The sequence below is a fragment of the Zosterops lateralis genome (genome assembly GCF_965231275.1).
Source record: "Zosterops lateralis genome assembly, chromosome: 1".
In the NCBI taxonomy this organism is placed as follows: domain Eukaryota; kingdom Metazoa; phylum Chordata; class Aves; order Passeriformes; family Zosteropidae; genus Zosterops; species Zosterops lateralis.
The window spans coordinates 35,705,774-35,719,600 of NC_139762.1; the positions used below are offsets into that span (position 1 = coordinate 35,705,774).

At 39.0% G+C, this 13,827-nt stretch overlaps 1 protein-coding gene across 1 annotated transcript in view; it reads left to right on the forward strand.

Moving 5' to 3' along the window:
- CREB5 (cAMP responsive element binding protein 5) overlaps positions 1 to 13,827 on the forward strand; it is a gene marked incomplete at its 3' end in the record, with an annotated part of 207,744 nt that overhangs the window by 28,420 nt on the left and 165,497 nt on the right. Inside the window, exon 4 of the mRNA XM_083866145.1 lies at positions 11,400 to 11,572. Coding sequence (XP_083722271.1) covers positions 11,400 to 11,572 — 173 coding nt within the window. The remainder of the gene's footprint in view (positions 1 to 11,399; positions 11,573 to 13,827) is intronic.

The window sequence follows — 13,827 nt, forward strand, 5'->3', positions numbered from 1 at the left end:
ACAATGAAAACTTCTGGTCTTATTACATGGGACACAATTAGTAAATCCAGACAAACTTATCAGCTTTCTTGTTTGGCTCTTTGAAATGAAAATTCTGAGCAAAATTCTGGGCCAGCTCTAGCAATCCAGACTCACTGAATTCAGCTTTGCAAACCTTTTCACAGCTATAGGTGAGAAATGTGAGATGTGTTTTGAAGGAGACCTTCCACTGAGTCACAAATAGCTCTGGCTTTTCAGTCTTTGTTCTCAAAAATGAAAATTGGTAGCAAGCATTTGAAATGAGTTCAAGCATTCAGATATGAAATGTTTGGGAAATGACTTTTAGAATATCATACAGGGGTCACATTGCCTTTTCTTATATAATCAACAGGAATGGTGAATATTGTGTATTTAATACTGTCTGTGTCAGGGAGTTGACACTGTAATTTCCCATTACAACTGGCAAAAAGGCTGAAACATGCACAGAATCACCTTCTGAGCACTATCTTACTGGAAAACCTCTTTCCTTTTGCTTAGACAGTGTGATCCAAAGAATTTCCAGAGCACAGTCTATTCTATTGTCTTCTGGTGATAAAGAAAAACCAGGTAGCATTTCCTGGGCCCTGCAGTAGCTGTCTTTTGAGTCTTGTGTATTAAAACTGTAAGTTAGGTTGATTTAAAATGAGCAGTGTTCAAGGTTGGAAGGTAATATTGCTCTTCTTTAATGCTGATACCCAGGAGCTAGCTGCTCTTGAGGACAGGATCATGGTGCTACTTGTGCCAGGCTGGTACTCCCGACCCTCTTCTCTATTCTTCAACTTTCAGGTATCACATTGTAAACATCCCACTGACAGCCACTTTCTAGGCAAAAGCTGCTGTGTGGAGGAGAGCACTCAGAATTTACAGTTCTCCAAGTGCAGCTAAGTTGTTACTCAAGGATGCCTGGCTGCCCTGTTTCATTCATGGCTCAGCTGAAACTCCTTTCTGAATAATGTTTTTTGCCTCCTTGAATGAAATTATCTATCTGGCTGAGTCACACCAGGAGGATCAATTATACAGAAGGACCAATCATTTTTTACTTAGGAAAAGGACATGGTGGCTCCTCAGATGCAGTGATAACTTCACCAAGGCATTTCAGAAGCATGTGGTACTCTAAAGGAATGGTATGTGATTTCCACAGGATGGCTCCACACCACATTTAATTAGTGTGACTGGAAGTGTGTACATCTGGATGATTGTCTGGTAGCATTATCAAATATAGTGCAGCTTCTTTGTTTTTCTCTCCATTTCTTCCAGTCAGAAAAGAAGCCCAGCCAAACATATTCCACTTTTACAACTGAGAATTCACCCCCTTCATCATCACCTCCACCTCAGTCAGATTTTTAGCCTGACTCTTCTGAAATAGCTCACAGTTTTTAGTGCCCATATTTGGATGTAGAGGCCAGGAATCCTTTAACTAAATACAATTTTCTGCAGATGATGAGCTCCCTTTTTTTTTGAAATGCTATGCTGTCTGGACTTTCGGGACTTAAGTATGCAGTCATTATTCTCTTTTACTTATGTCTTTCATGTTTACAGCTACCAAATAACTGTTCTTTTGTCTGGCAATTATTCTAATGATATTCATCATGTAACTATTTTCTGTATTGGTTAAAGTATGCTGATTATGATTTCTGAGTTTGAAATGCATGCTGCTCTAAAGTCCTGTGGAGTTCTCTTACCAAAAAACCTCTTCTGCTCTGTCTCTGCTGCTGTGTTACATTGCCTTCCTAGGTATACTGTGTTTTCTCTAAAAGCTGTTCCCTTCTCATCACTCTCAAGCACTGTGTAGCTGTTCAAGGTCTTTGTCCTATTTTACATGTAAGGCAAAAAAATGTGAAGTAATTTGATCAAAATCATGCAGTAAATCTGTAGCAGAGTGAGGAAAAGGATGACAGTACAGTCCCCAGTCTACCTGACCTGCAGGACGTGTTTGTCCTGCTCAAGGAGTTATACTTCTGGTCTTTTCTGCTGTCCTCGTCCTAGGAAATTGTATGTCCAAGCTCCATACCAGCTTGCTTACTTGTTCTTTTTCCCATGAACACAGATGGAGCTCTCTAGAAGATGAGCTATTAAGACCAAGTCACATGCCTTCATCAGTGGACAGTCAACTCTGTTTCTTGCAGAAGGACACCATTGGTTTATCTTTGTTCCAAGCATGTTTATTCTCCTAGTCTTACTTTTTTTTTTTTCCTGCCTGTCTGTCACTTGCTGAAACCAAGGAAGAAGTGGACAAGGGCTGCTTCTCCTTAACAAGACTGATTTGAGCATTCAGAGAACACTTTCTTGTAATCTCTGTTCGTCTGTAGCCCTTGCTGTACTCAGGAAAAGTGAACTTCCTTTAGCTAGAAGTGTATTTAATTTTTTTGCCTTCAGTGTAGACACTGTTTGCCTTTCTAAACCTTAACTTTTTTAACTCGTATGGCTACAAAGATTATTAATTTTTGTTTGACTGCTTCCAAATTACGTACCTACTTTAAGTTTTTTCAGTTCAAGATCTAAACTAAACTAGCTCTCCTCTCCCAAAGCAACAACCTAAAATCTATTGAAGAGATTGTGGATCCTGCAAAAGTGCATGATTGCCTTTGTGATTACTTCCCAGGAGACCTGGTGAATTAACTTGACATTTCAGTGTTCCTTTTATGATTTTCACTGATCAAAAGGATTTTCCTACCAGCTCACTTGAAAACCCACTTAGCTGGTTAAACCTATGATCTCTCGTTGTGTTGCAAAAGGTTTGTCTGGGTCTCTTTGAGACCACCCTTAGCCTTCACTCCTGGACCTTTCCCAGCATTTCGTTTGAGTGCCCATCTAGTACTAGTCTGCCTGGGCCAACACAGCTGGCACAGTGAGTTGAGGGCAACAGAATATTTAGGAGATGCATTTTATTACCAGGGTAGCAGCATTTCCACTTGACTTCTTAGCAGAAAAGTTAAGCCCACTGTAAGCCTGCTGGTTTTCTGCTTGAAACTGTCTGAATGGAAAATCACTGGCTGTTTTGTTGCTACCATCCTTGCTCTCTTTACCAACTGCTCTGTCTAAAAAATGTTCTGGTCATTGAGTGCAGTCAACAGCCAGGGCTGTAACTCATACATGATGCCAATAACTTATACCAGTGAAATCAATGATGAGAATTTCAAAGAAGCTTTAAATAAAATACAACAAATTTAGATGTCGAAGTGCTGTCCTGTGAATTTGCTATTAACAGATTATAAATGGTTTGCATAATGTTGAAAAGCCCAGTGCCTTCAGTTAGCAGTATCAAAGGCTTGTTTAAAGCAATTCCTGGAGGAGTGCCGCCCTCCCCCTCCCAGCTTTCTGTTCCATGATGGATAAAAACAAAACTCCTTACAAGAAAGAAAGGACAGCCAGGTTTTCAACTACCCTCTGACTGGCCTCCAGATCTGGCAGCTGCTTTTGGATGTCTAATTGCTTGTCCTGCAAAAGTTGACATGCACCTACTTTGAGAAGGTTCTTTGAGTACCCACTTAATAGGTGCACTCTGTCTGATTTACAGAAATTAAATGATAGTGCCGGAAAAAACTTAAGCAGAGTTTATTATTCTGTTTATTTGAATTTTTATCTATTTATTTAAACATTTCTGGTCTTCTCAATTCATAGATAAGTACTAGATGCAAGGAAACAGTGCAAAGTAAAGGACAAGGCACTGGACTGGGAGAAAAGAGCCCTTGCATTGAGTCCTGATATTTGGCTGAACAAATCACTTTCTCTTTTTCTTCTTTCCTCTTCCCTTGTTTTGTCTCTGGACTCTGGGCAAGTGTTGTCCATCAATGTGTCTGTACAGCTTTTAGCACAATAAGGCCTTGATTTCAACTAAGGCTTTAGGAATTACACCTAGTAAGTATCCTGGCAAATTTCTTTTCTTCTTTTCATCTTCCTTACCAGCCCTTCTCCATTTGAAATACATGGCAAGCTCCCTTGTTTACAGCAATCTAATGTGACCATAATTCTGTCCCCAAGATAACATTACAGATATAGGCCAGTTTTGCCTTAGACAAAGTTCTATGGAGGATGTATTTTCTTATAAACATGATTTTTATAAAAGGGTTTGTTGTTTTGTGTTTATTGGTGTTCCATCTGCTCTAGAGAATACATTTGAGAAAAACTAGCTCCAGCACGACATATAATGTTTCATTAGCAGGCATAACCTTGTTTATTTGCTTTTTAAAATTGTATTTAGAAAAGGAAATCAGTTTGCACCATTGACATGCTGCCAGGTTCCTGTTTATAAATGTCACAATAGGCAACTTAGAAGAAATGAAATAGTCAGTTTATGGCTTTTGCATAAAGAATGAGAGAACTGGATAGAGCCAGGCAGCCAGTTGTGCTCCCCCTACTTTTTAGCCTCCCAGTTAGCAGGAGTTAATGTAGTGTTAGCAGTTCAAAACACCCTGAGTGACCCAAACTGGGCTTTGCACACTAAGTATTACTGATATTTAGTTGAACAGAAGAAGCTCTTTGTGCTGTGTTGCTTTAGTGGCTATCTTGGACAACTAATTGTGCATGAAACAAGCAACCCTGAGGAAAAATGGGAAATATCTGTAGGAAACTTCAAGACATAAGCATGCAATCTGATGTCATCTTTTTCCCATAGAGAAGCTATTTCCTTTCAATCTCTGGTGAGACCAATCTTCCAAAGTTTCCTTCTCCTTTAAAATATGTTCCTTTACATCACTTTTTTCCCTTTAGTCCTCTAGTAAATGGTTTATCATGGGTACCTCTGGTATAGACCATATATTACTTACTGTGTATGTAAAAAAGGCTTCATGCATAGCAAGTAGTCTGGGCAGACATGCTGTAAAGGGCACGAGAAGGGTAGTGGGGGAAGAGGGGAGGGAATTGTGGAAGACAAGGGTCATCTTTCAGTATTCATTTCTACTGATAATTAGAGGGCACCACTGAATGACTGTAATTAGATCATGTCAAAAAAATTAAGATAAAAGACCAAAAATTCTGAGTATCCTGCATTTTGTTCATAGTATCAGAGGAGTCAGAGCATTTGCTTAAACCAGCAGCCAAAGTGGAGGACAGGCAGGGAGGCTTCTCTTGCCCATGGAAGAAGTCCATGGGCATTTGCCCGAGGAAGGGACTGGAGAAGGTGACGGTGCTTCCTGGGTGCTTGAGGGGCACAGGCCCAGCAGGGCAGCCAGAGATTGGCCTGCAGCATGAGCAGCATTACAGAGATTTTGTGCAGGGCTGTCACCCTTCAGGCAGCAGCCTTTAGAGGATTAGTAGTGCTTAAATGGGCCCTTTGGACTTTGAGTTACAGTGGTGACTGCTAGAGCCTTGAGATGGCTTATACCTGGCTTAGCACTTCATATGTCTGTCCTGTCTCCTGTGCCACGCTGCTTAGCAGCGCTGTGTAGTTTGCTGGAGATTAACAGATGAGGTTTGCATCACTCAGTGTATCTCAGAAAGCCTTTCTGATAACATACAAACAGCTATTGAAAGAAAACAGGATAAAAAGATTATTTATGATTTTTTGTTTTGTTTTGTTTTGTACCTCTTGAGGAGAAGCCAGCACATCTATATTTAACAATAATCCATCCTAACTTAAAACAAGGAAGTTTCCCCGCACGTTCCAACACAGACATTTAGGATATAATTTTGCAAAGCTCTTGCCAGCCCCAGTACACAAGTCTGATCTATTAATTAACAGTAATTGTCTGAGGCTCCAAAAACTGAAGACATTTTGAAAAAAGGACACGGGTTATAGAAGTTCATAGATACCTTTAGAAATGTTATCTTTTTTTGTCAATAAATTCTAGCCACGGTGCTCCAAAGCCATATTTGGGTGGCAGTTAACTCTGGTCTGTGAAGTGCTGGTGGTCGCAAAGCTGTGGTAAGTCATCTGCATCTAGTCTGTGGAACCATCTTGCCTTAATTACACAATTTATGATAAGAGCACAGAGTGCTCTGTGTGAAATTCAGAGGGTTGACAGAGGTCTGTGATCCAAAAAATTGGAAACCAGTGGCTGAGACTGATAAGTACAGATTCAAAGCCTTATGATTTCAGTGAGAGCAATGTTTCCCTCCTTTCCCCATCTGCCTATCATTACTTGTCATTCTTGAGTAAGGAGTTTAATTTTTCTTTACATTTTTACTCCTTTGGAGATCAGGTTGATAACATTTGACTGAGCAGCCATGCCTGGGGTTCAAGAAGTCAGATATACCCATACTGCTCCTGGCCTTTCAGTCTCCAGCGTGGTGTGGATAGCTGGCTGGGTTCAGTTTGGGGGGAGACTTTGGATGGGGGCCTTGGGGGGCAGGGAAGAATCTTTCCCCATTCTGGGATATATCATGCCTGCTGTTTCTTGTAATGTGCCATTTTTATCAGGTAGCTGTTAAGTGAGCGTTTGCCTTTCTTTGAAATGTTTTGAGGAATAGATCCTTTGGCATGAGTTCTGTATTTTTATGTGTCAGCCTCACTCAGTGACTTCATACCTCTTGCTAAGCAGGGGAGTTAAATGGATTTTAGTGGTCTGCAATAAGATCTTCATAGTGTTTTGTCCTTTTGCTTAATGTTACTACACAGCATTTTCCAGCAGTTTTTTTCTGCGTCCTTTTTTCCCTGCTTTTAGTGCTTTTCCTCATTCAAAGCTCTACAGATGTTACAGTTTAAAAAAAAAAGAGGAAAAGGTATTGCATTTCAGTCTCCACCAAGTTTACACTCACTCATCTCTTGCATAATGGAACTTGTTCCTTTTTTTAAAAAAAAAAAAAATTAAATCTTGATAGTAGACTTTCTTTTTCCTGTAAACATTCAATTGCATTAGTAACAGAATTCATTTTTTATCTCTGGTTTCTTCTCTAGTTCCTCATCTATGTTTACTGGCTTTGAGTAAGCAGCAGGCTTAGTTCTGTGCTTATAGGAGTTTCAATTTTGCATGCCAGTTACAGATGAAGCAGTTGTGATGGGCTGGTGTGAGGGTGTTTGGCTTCCACATTGATCTGAATAATGAGAAAATAAATGAGTTGGTGCTGCTTCTGAGGAGACTTGCTGACTTTTGTTTTGAGATTACCTTTTTCTTCTGTCAGGAGAGAATTCACAGAGGCTCAGTAATTTTGATGGAGATTATATATGAATAAAATAATTTTGAAGCCTGCCATTATTTGCCACATTTAATATATACTTTTCTTTACGACAATGTCTTCCAAGTTTTTAGGCTGGCAGGTTCTTTGGCTGTGGAAGCAGTATGTGCAGTGAATGAGTGTGTGAGGCTTCCACTCATGTGTCTGTTATATATTGGGAAGTTAGGATCTCAGTAATCAGGCAAGATATGATTCTATTAGAATTGAAAATTTATAGAATAGTTTGTGAAATAACCTTATGTACAATTGGTTGTAGCTTACAGCTCTATTGAGCTAAAAGCTTACATAGAACAATCCTGAATAGTCTGCAGTTCGTGTAAAACTGGTGTTTGCAAATTTTGGTAAGCCTCATAGTTAAAAAATAATAGTAGGAAAATAAAAACAGAAACTAGATCTTATAGTTTAAAACCGCAAACAAACTCTGAAACTCAGAATACTACAGTAGATTGTAAAGGATGAATCAGTTTTCTTCATCCTTTGAGTTCAGTACATAGATAGTGGTTCTGTGTGAAATGGATGGGTGTTTCTCTGGAAAAAGCAGGGTTTAGGGGAATTGGTGACTGCCTGGGTGTATTTTGCCTGTGTCTGCATAGCTGTCATTTCTCTGCTGTGCTTGCCAGCAGGGTGTGTGTTCTTGTAGAGTGATGTGTAATCCTCTCCACCAGAACATGGAAGCATGACTTCAAGAAGTTTTTAGCCTTTAGAAAAAAGAAGTTTGTTGTCTATCCAAACTTAACTGGTTGCACGTGGGAGAAAAATGCTCAAATGTTTTCTTCAAAGTCTGAAGCTAAAATGGGCCATGAAGTGTAACTGGAGAGAAGTTAATATGATGATGATCTGTGTGCTTTCCTCTTGTAGCTGGAAAGGTTGAGAATGAACACATTGATTTAAAAATGGTTTGTGGATATGGTTTATTGCTTTTTGGTTTATTTGCTTGAATGTTAAATATTGATGGAGAGTACTGCATGAGCACATGGGCAAGGGGACCATTTCTGTAAAAGCACTTTAGTGTTATAATCCTAGTTTCTGCTTCAGTGGGAGTGACTGGAAACTTTAGTGAGGATGAAACTTAGTCCTAAAGGACATAAATTCCTCTTCATATATTAGATCTTAATTAAGATTCACTAAATTGATCTTAAGAGCATGTCTTCTGTGTCTGCAGCTCCTGACATATGGGTGGCCTGTTCCCTGTGTGAATACTTGGGTTCATTTCAATAAAATAGATAGCAGTGATAAGCTCATATGTCCTCTTCTAATGCTGAAGCACAGTTGAGAAGATACCTGAGGAAACTCTGAGTGTGTGTGGATGTGATATTCTCTCAGAGTATGGATGGGTCTTGGGAATGTTAAAAACAGAGGGAGAGTTCAGTCTGTCCTTGCTCCTGTAGACTTCTCTGAGCTGGAATGCTGGGAGCTCCACACCTAGTATCAAATAATCTTTACCAATGGCTCAAGAGCTGGAGGATAATGAAAAGGGGAGTCAAAGGAGATGTTATTCATGGATAACCTGGTAGAAAAACATGAATAGCTCATTAAAAGTAGAGCTAGAAGCAACCTCACCAAACAACAATTCAATATATAAAGTGGAGGTCTCAGTTTCAGCCAATGCTGCTGAATTTTTCCTTTTTCTATAAGAGCCCAAAGTCGAGTTTGCAAGGAGCTTGTTAATATCTTATCCAGATCCATTCAGAACCAGATACAGGGCTCAACACAACAAAACCATTTTGGGAGTTCTGAAGAATGGCTGGATCACACATGCAACGAGCCTAGTCTTGCTGTGCTGGTGATACAGAGCCATGCCATGATGCATACAGCGAGATCAGATAGGCTTAGTGTCAGATCTACTGTGCATTACCTTCCTGCCGCCTTTCAAAGCATACTTATTGTCCTTAAAGTATGAACTTCCTTGAGCTTCTCTGTAGATTCACAAGCATTTCAGTGATGTAAATTATTCTGAGATTGCCAAATCCTTTTCTTACGAATATCAGAGTCATGCTGAGTTTGACATTTTGTTGGGAAACCTTAGGTTTTCACTTGACAGCATGGTATGCGCTTGCCCAACAGCAGTGCTTGCATTACTGAGAAGAATACACACCTGAAAGCATTGACAGGTTTTTACTCTGCTTTTACTTTCTATGCATCACATACTCCACCTACTATTTGAAAAGATGTAGCTTATTGGAAATTGTTAAAGCTTTGAAACAGTGTTGGAAATTTATGCATGTAAGATAACAACTACAATGTCTTTTGGGCAAACAAAAATTTCATATCCATCATAATTCATCTGTTTGTATATTAGAGAGCTCTCTAATTATAGGAGAAAATGAAAAGATAAGGAAAAGAGAAAGGAAATACTTTATTTAGGAGCACAGGAATCTGATACCAAATCTTTAAGGTCTGCCCTGCCATGGCACAACAAAACTCTGTACAGTAAAATTCCGGGCAAGTGCCAGGGTACCACTTGTCTAAGGCTTGTGATGGATTTCCATCCTGTCCATTCCCAGGCCTTGCAGACTCATGGCACCATACATGTTTCCTTTAGAGATTACTTTAGGAAGTGATAGCATTAAAATATTGACTGTGCATGGATAGATATTAGATGTGTTTTTGCAAAATCTAGCCACGATCAAAAAAGCAGGTTTGAATCCTGAGCTAGATTTAGCCGTATATAGTTTTTTTTAAGCTGAATGGGCTTTACGTCAGACACCAGTAATCTGTTGAAGAAGTGACATTTTAATAGGAATGTCGTAGGTGAAGGAGAACTTCTTTTGGAGAAGTTTTCATATATCTAAGGTTATTGCTTGAAGGTCATGACATAATACTATGCTATGAAATATTACAGTTAATGTCCTCGGTCTGGCTTCCTCTTCCAATTCATGCTCCTTAAGAGAATACTTAAATAAATAAGGAGCTTCTAAACCTGATTCATAATGTGTAAATTATTTACTGGAAGAGAAACTCAAAGCTGGGTCCTCTTTATTCCAGGTGAGATGGTGTAACCATTCAACTGTAGGCAACACCTCTGCCTCTTTATGTGTTAATGAAGACTCCTGTAAAAGGGTTAATGTGTTAATGAACAACTTCTGTAAAAGAAACAGAGATTCCTATGTCTACACTGTTCGGGAAATCACATTAAATATATAAAATTGGGAGATAAATGGATAACAGCTAATGCTTTCAATTGGGGTCCTCTAATTATTTGCTCTCTGGTGGTTGTATATGTTTCCTAGATAAATTGACTCATAAATTGGAATTTTGAATGAAATAGAACTGTGTTTTTTAATCCTGAGTATTGCAGTGGTTAGGAAGGTGCTATGTGTGAGTCTTAGTGTCAGTGTGCATATAAGGGGTTTTTTGTCCCTGTTTTCCTCAGCCTAGCATGAAGTGACAATGGAAAGTTTCTTTTCCTCTTGCTGCTAACAATTCACACGTTGATGCTTGATAGGAAAAATAATGCTCTCAAGGTTACCATATTTTTCATATGTATACATTGTGGCTTATCTCTGGCTTGAGTATTTTGTTTGTTTTTAAACGCAGGCCAAGTCAAACCCTGCGGTTTAGCAGCAGTGTGTGTTGTGTGTACAGGCATAACAGGAGAGATGTGTTATTCCACGGTTCCTTCCTTGGCAGTATCCTGGTCTCTTGATGGTTGTTTGCTCAGTGGATATGAGTTATCTGTGAACTTATTTTTTTTTGTTTTTTAAGAACTTTTTAAGAGCTCTGAGTTACCTGAAGCCAAGGTTATATGTGGTGATATACAGTGTTTTTCTAAGCCTCTGGGATGTTATTGCTCTACAAAAATCTATGGAGGCTAATAGAAATGGCTGTTTCATGATGTGCTGTGTACTGTTTGTTACTTTGGAACTGTAAAACTTGATTTGCTTGTCAGTCTAAGCAGACTCAGTACACAGTAAACAGCCCGTGCAGTAAATCAAGGTGTCCTGCACTCACATCATGTTCAGTTAGCAGAAATATGTGCTAAATATACCCATTATAAATCACAAGACAGAATAACAGAAGAGTGATTAGTTAACCTGTGGGTATTTTTCCATTTATACTGCCCTATGAAAGTAAATATTTATTTTTCATTTCTTTATTGTTGTTGGTTATAATGAGATCTATTGACTTTAAATTTACCAGGAGCCAGTAACTTTTCATGTTGTTGATACTTTCAGATTTCTAATAGAATTCCTGTAGAACAAAAACCCAAGATAATAAATTTATTTATTTAATTTAATTTTCTTCCACCATCTCCCTTCTTTTCACAGAATATCTCCATGCATAACACAGTTGGAGGAGCAATGGCAGGGCCTGGATCCCACCAGCTGACAAACACAAGGATGCCAAACCACGACACCAGTGTTGTGATTCAACAAGCCATGCCATCTCCACAGTCCAGTTCTGTCATTACACAAGCACCTTCCACAAATCGGCAGATTGGGTGAGTCCATTTCCATTTTCTCATTTCTCTGGCTCTCTGGCTTCTGCCTGTAGGACCAGATGTTGTCCTCATTGTTCTTAAGGTCCAGCTGCATGCAGATGTTGTTCTAGTGGTCTTTGAGGTTACAGAGTTTGCTCTTGACCCTGCCAGGATGAGCAAGGACCCCTGCAGCACGTGGGGAATGGCCAGGTTACTCCAGATATGGTGCTCTGGTTCAAAAAGGACAGAATGCTGTACTTACTGGAAAGTCCTGCTTTCTGCATCCAGGTTTTTAAAAAAATCTTCTTCTGACCATAGTGTATGTTTTTTCTATAACTGCTCTGGGAAGACAGACAAAGTGATTGTAAGCTGATCCTTTAACTTCCTTCAATGGGAATTCTGGGTTTTCTATGGGATTGAGGTATTTCTTTTGTCCTCTGTTTAAATGAGGAATGCTGGAAGACAAAAAGGTCATCAAGGTAGTAGAGTTTGGCACAGTGTGAACAGCTGCTCCATTTGTGATGATGTATCCATATTTATACCATAAATTGACAGTAGGGATGTTTATTGTATTAGCTTGAATTGAGTGCTAATGTCTGGAGATCTGTGTGAACAAAACCATCCATGTTTCGTACACCTGGTTACTTCCAGCAACTATGAGATCCTCATAAGTCACAATGACTTGTTTTTAATTGTATAGAAACTACCCCAACAGCTTGAGGGTACAGTTTTTCATCAAACAGCTCTGAGAATTTGAGGGCAGGGTAATACATGAAAATATATGGATAAAAAGATATATTAGTGCACTAAGAAAGAAACAGCAGTATAGATTCATTATCTGTTATTTGTAATTTGGTCACATCAATTAAGTGTTACGTGCAAAAACAGTCTCTGTCCCCAGTCATTATCTAAATAATTGATTATCAACTTTCAGTCTTTTCAAAGTAAAAACAAAAAGTGAAATCCTAGCATTAAAAAATGAAAGTCCAGTTATTCTTGAGTTTTCTTCCAAGAGTCTTGGTGAGGGCCACAGGCTCTATATCTCCCATGGTAGCTGGGATGGCCCATGGCACCAAGCTCTGGGTTACCCAGACATGCACAGAACACAGATTCCATCTGCTGCCCTAGTTTTGTGCTCCTGGCCAAGCTCCTCTATTTTCCTTTTAACTACTCTTTCAGGATTTGGTTCTTAATATGTAAATCTGGTAGAATGGGTCAGGTATCATTTAATAGATGTGCCCTTTTGTATATGTTACATCTCGGCAAAACATAGTGTTCACTGAGATTTCACATGTGATACCCTTTGCCTGTGAATCCAGCAAAATTGTTGTCTTATATATGTCACATTCTCTTCAAAGACAGGGGGATGGGAGAGAGGGAAGGAGGAAGAAACAGTTTCTTTTACAGTTTTAGAAAGAAAAACATTAACTAATGCCATTATTTGTGCTAAGGGTGATTAAGCTCCTGTTCAAATTGTGACTTAATAGGTCTAGTGGTAATTATGATCCTAATTAAAAGCATAAAAAACCCAAACAACTTTTAATACTCAGTGGTGAGGTGTTTTATATAATAGTGTACTTGGCTTCCAAACAATTGTTTCTATATAATGAGAAAAAAACTGCATGTGGTTTTGCAAGACCCTGTCAGTCAGGTTTTAGGTTTGTGTTGGTTTGGGGCCATGGTGATTAGAATCTCCAGAGTTGGAGGGATTGAGGATAAAAAGGCCTTTTCCTAGTCAATGATGTGTCTCATTTGGGAAACTTTGTCATGACATATCTTAATTCTTCCCTGTAACTGAATCACACAAATGTTTCCTAAGTCTGAGTCTAAAGCTGCTTTATTGGGAGCCAATTGTCAGCATTTTAGTCTCTGTGTGAGTTGGTGTGTGAATGAGACTTATGGTGTGACCTCCAGCATACTCTGTTCCCCATTCTTCCGTCTTCCTAGGAGGTTTTGTTTTCTGTTCATGGTGTGTCCTAGGAGATAATTGCTGTATTTTCAACTTCTTCTACTTGCCAAAGTGTTGAGCATCCTTGTTTGTCTTCTTTTCCTTCAGCATTTTTCCCTGTGGTGTCTGCTTTATTTATTCAAAGAACATATCTTGTCATTTCCATTTATCTTCATCTTATCCTTCTAAACGTGCTAAGAATTATATCCACGACTCATTCATGAGGAATACAGACTGGACAACAGTTCTGTTATTAAACAACTGATAAAAAGAATCCAAATGAATCCAGAAAATATTTGAGTTCTTCAAAGTTCGGTTGTTTTGATTT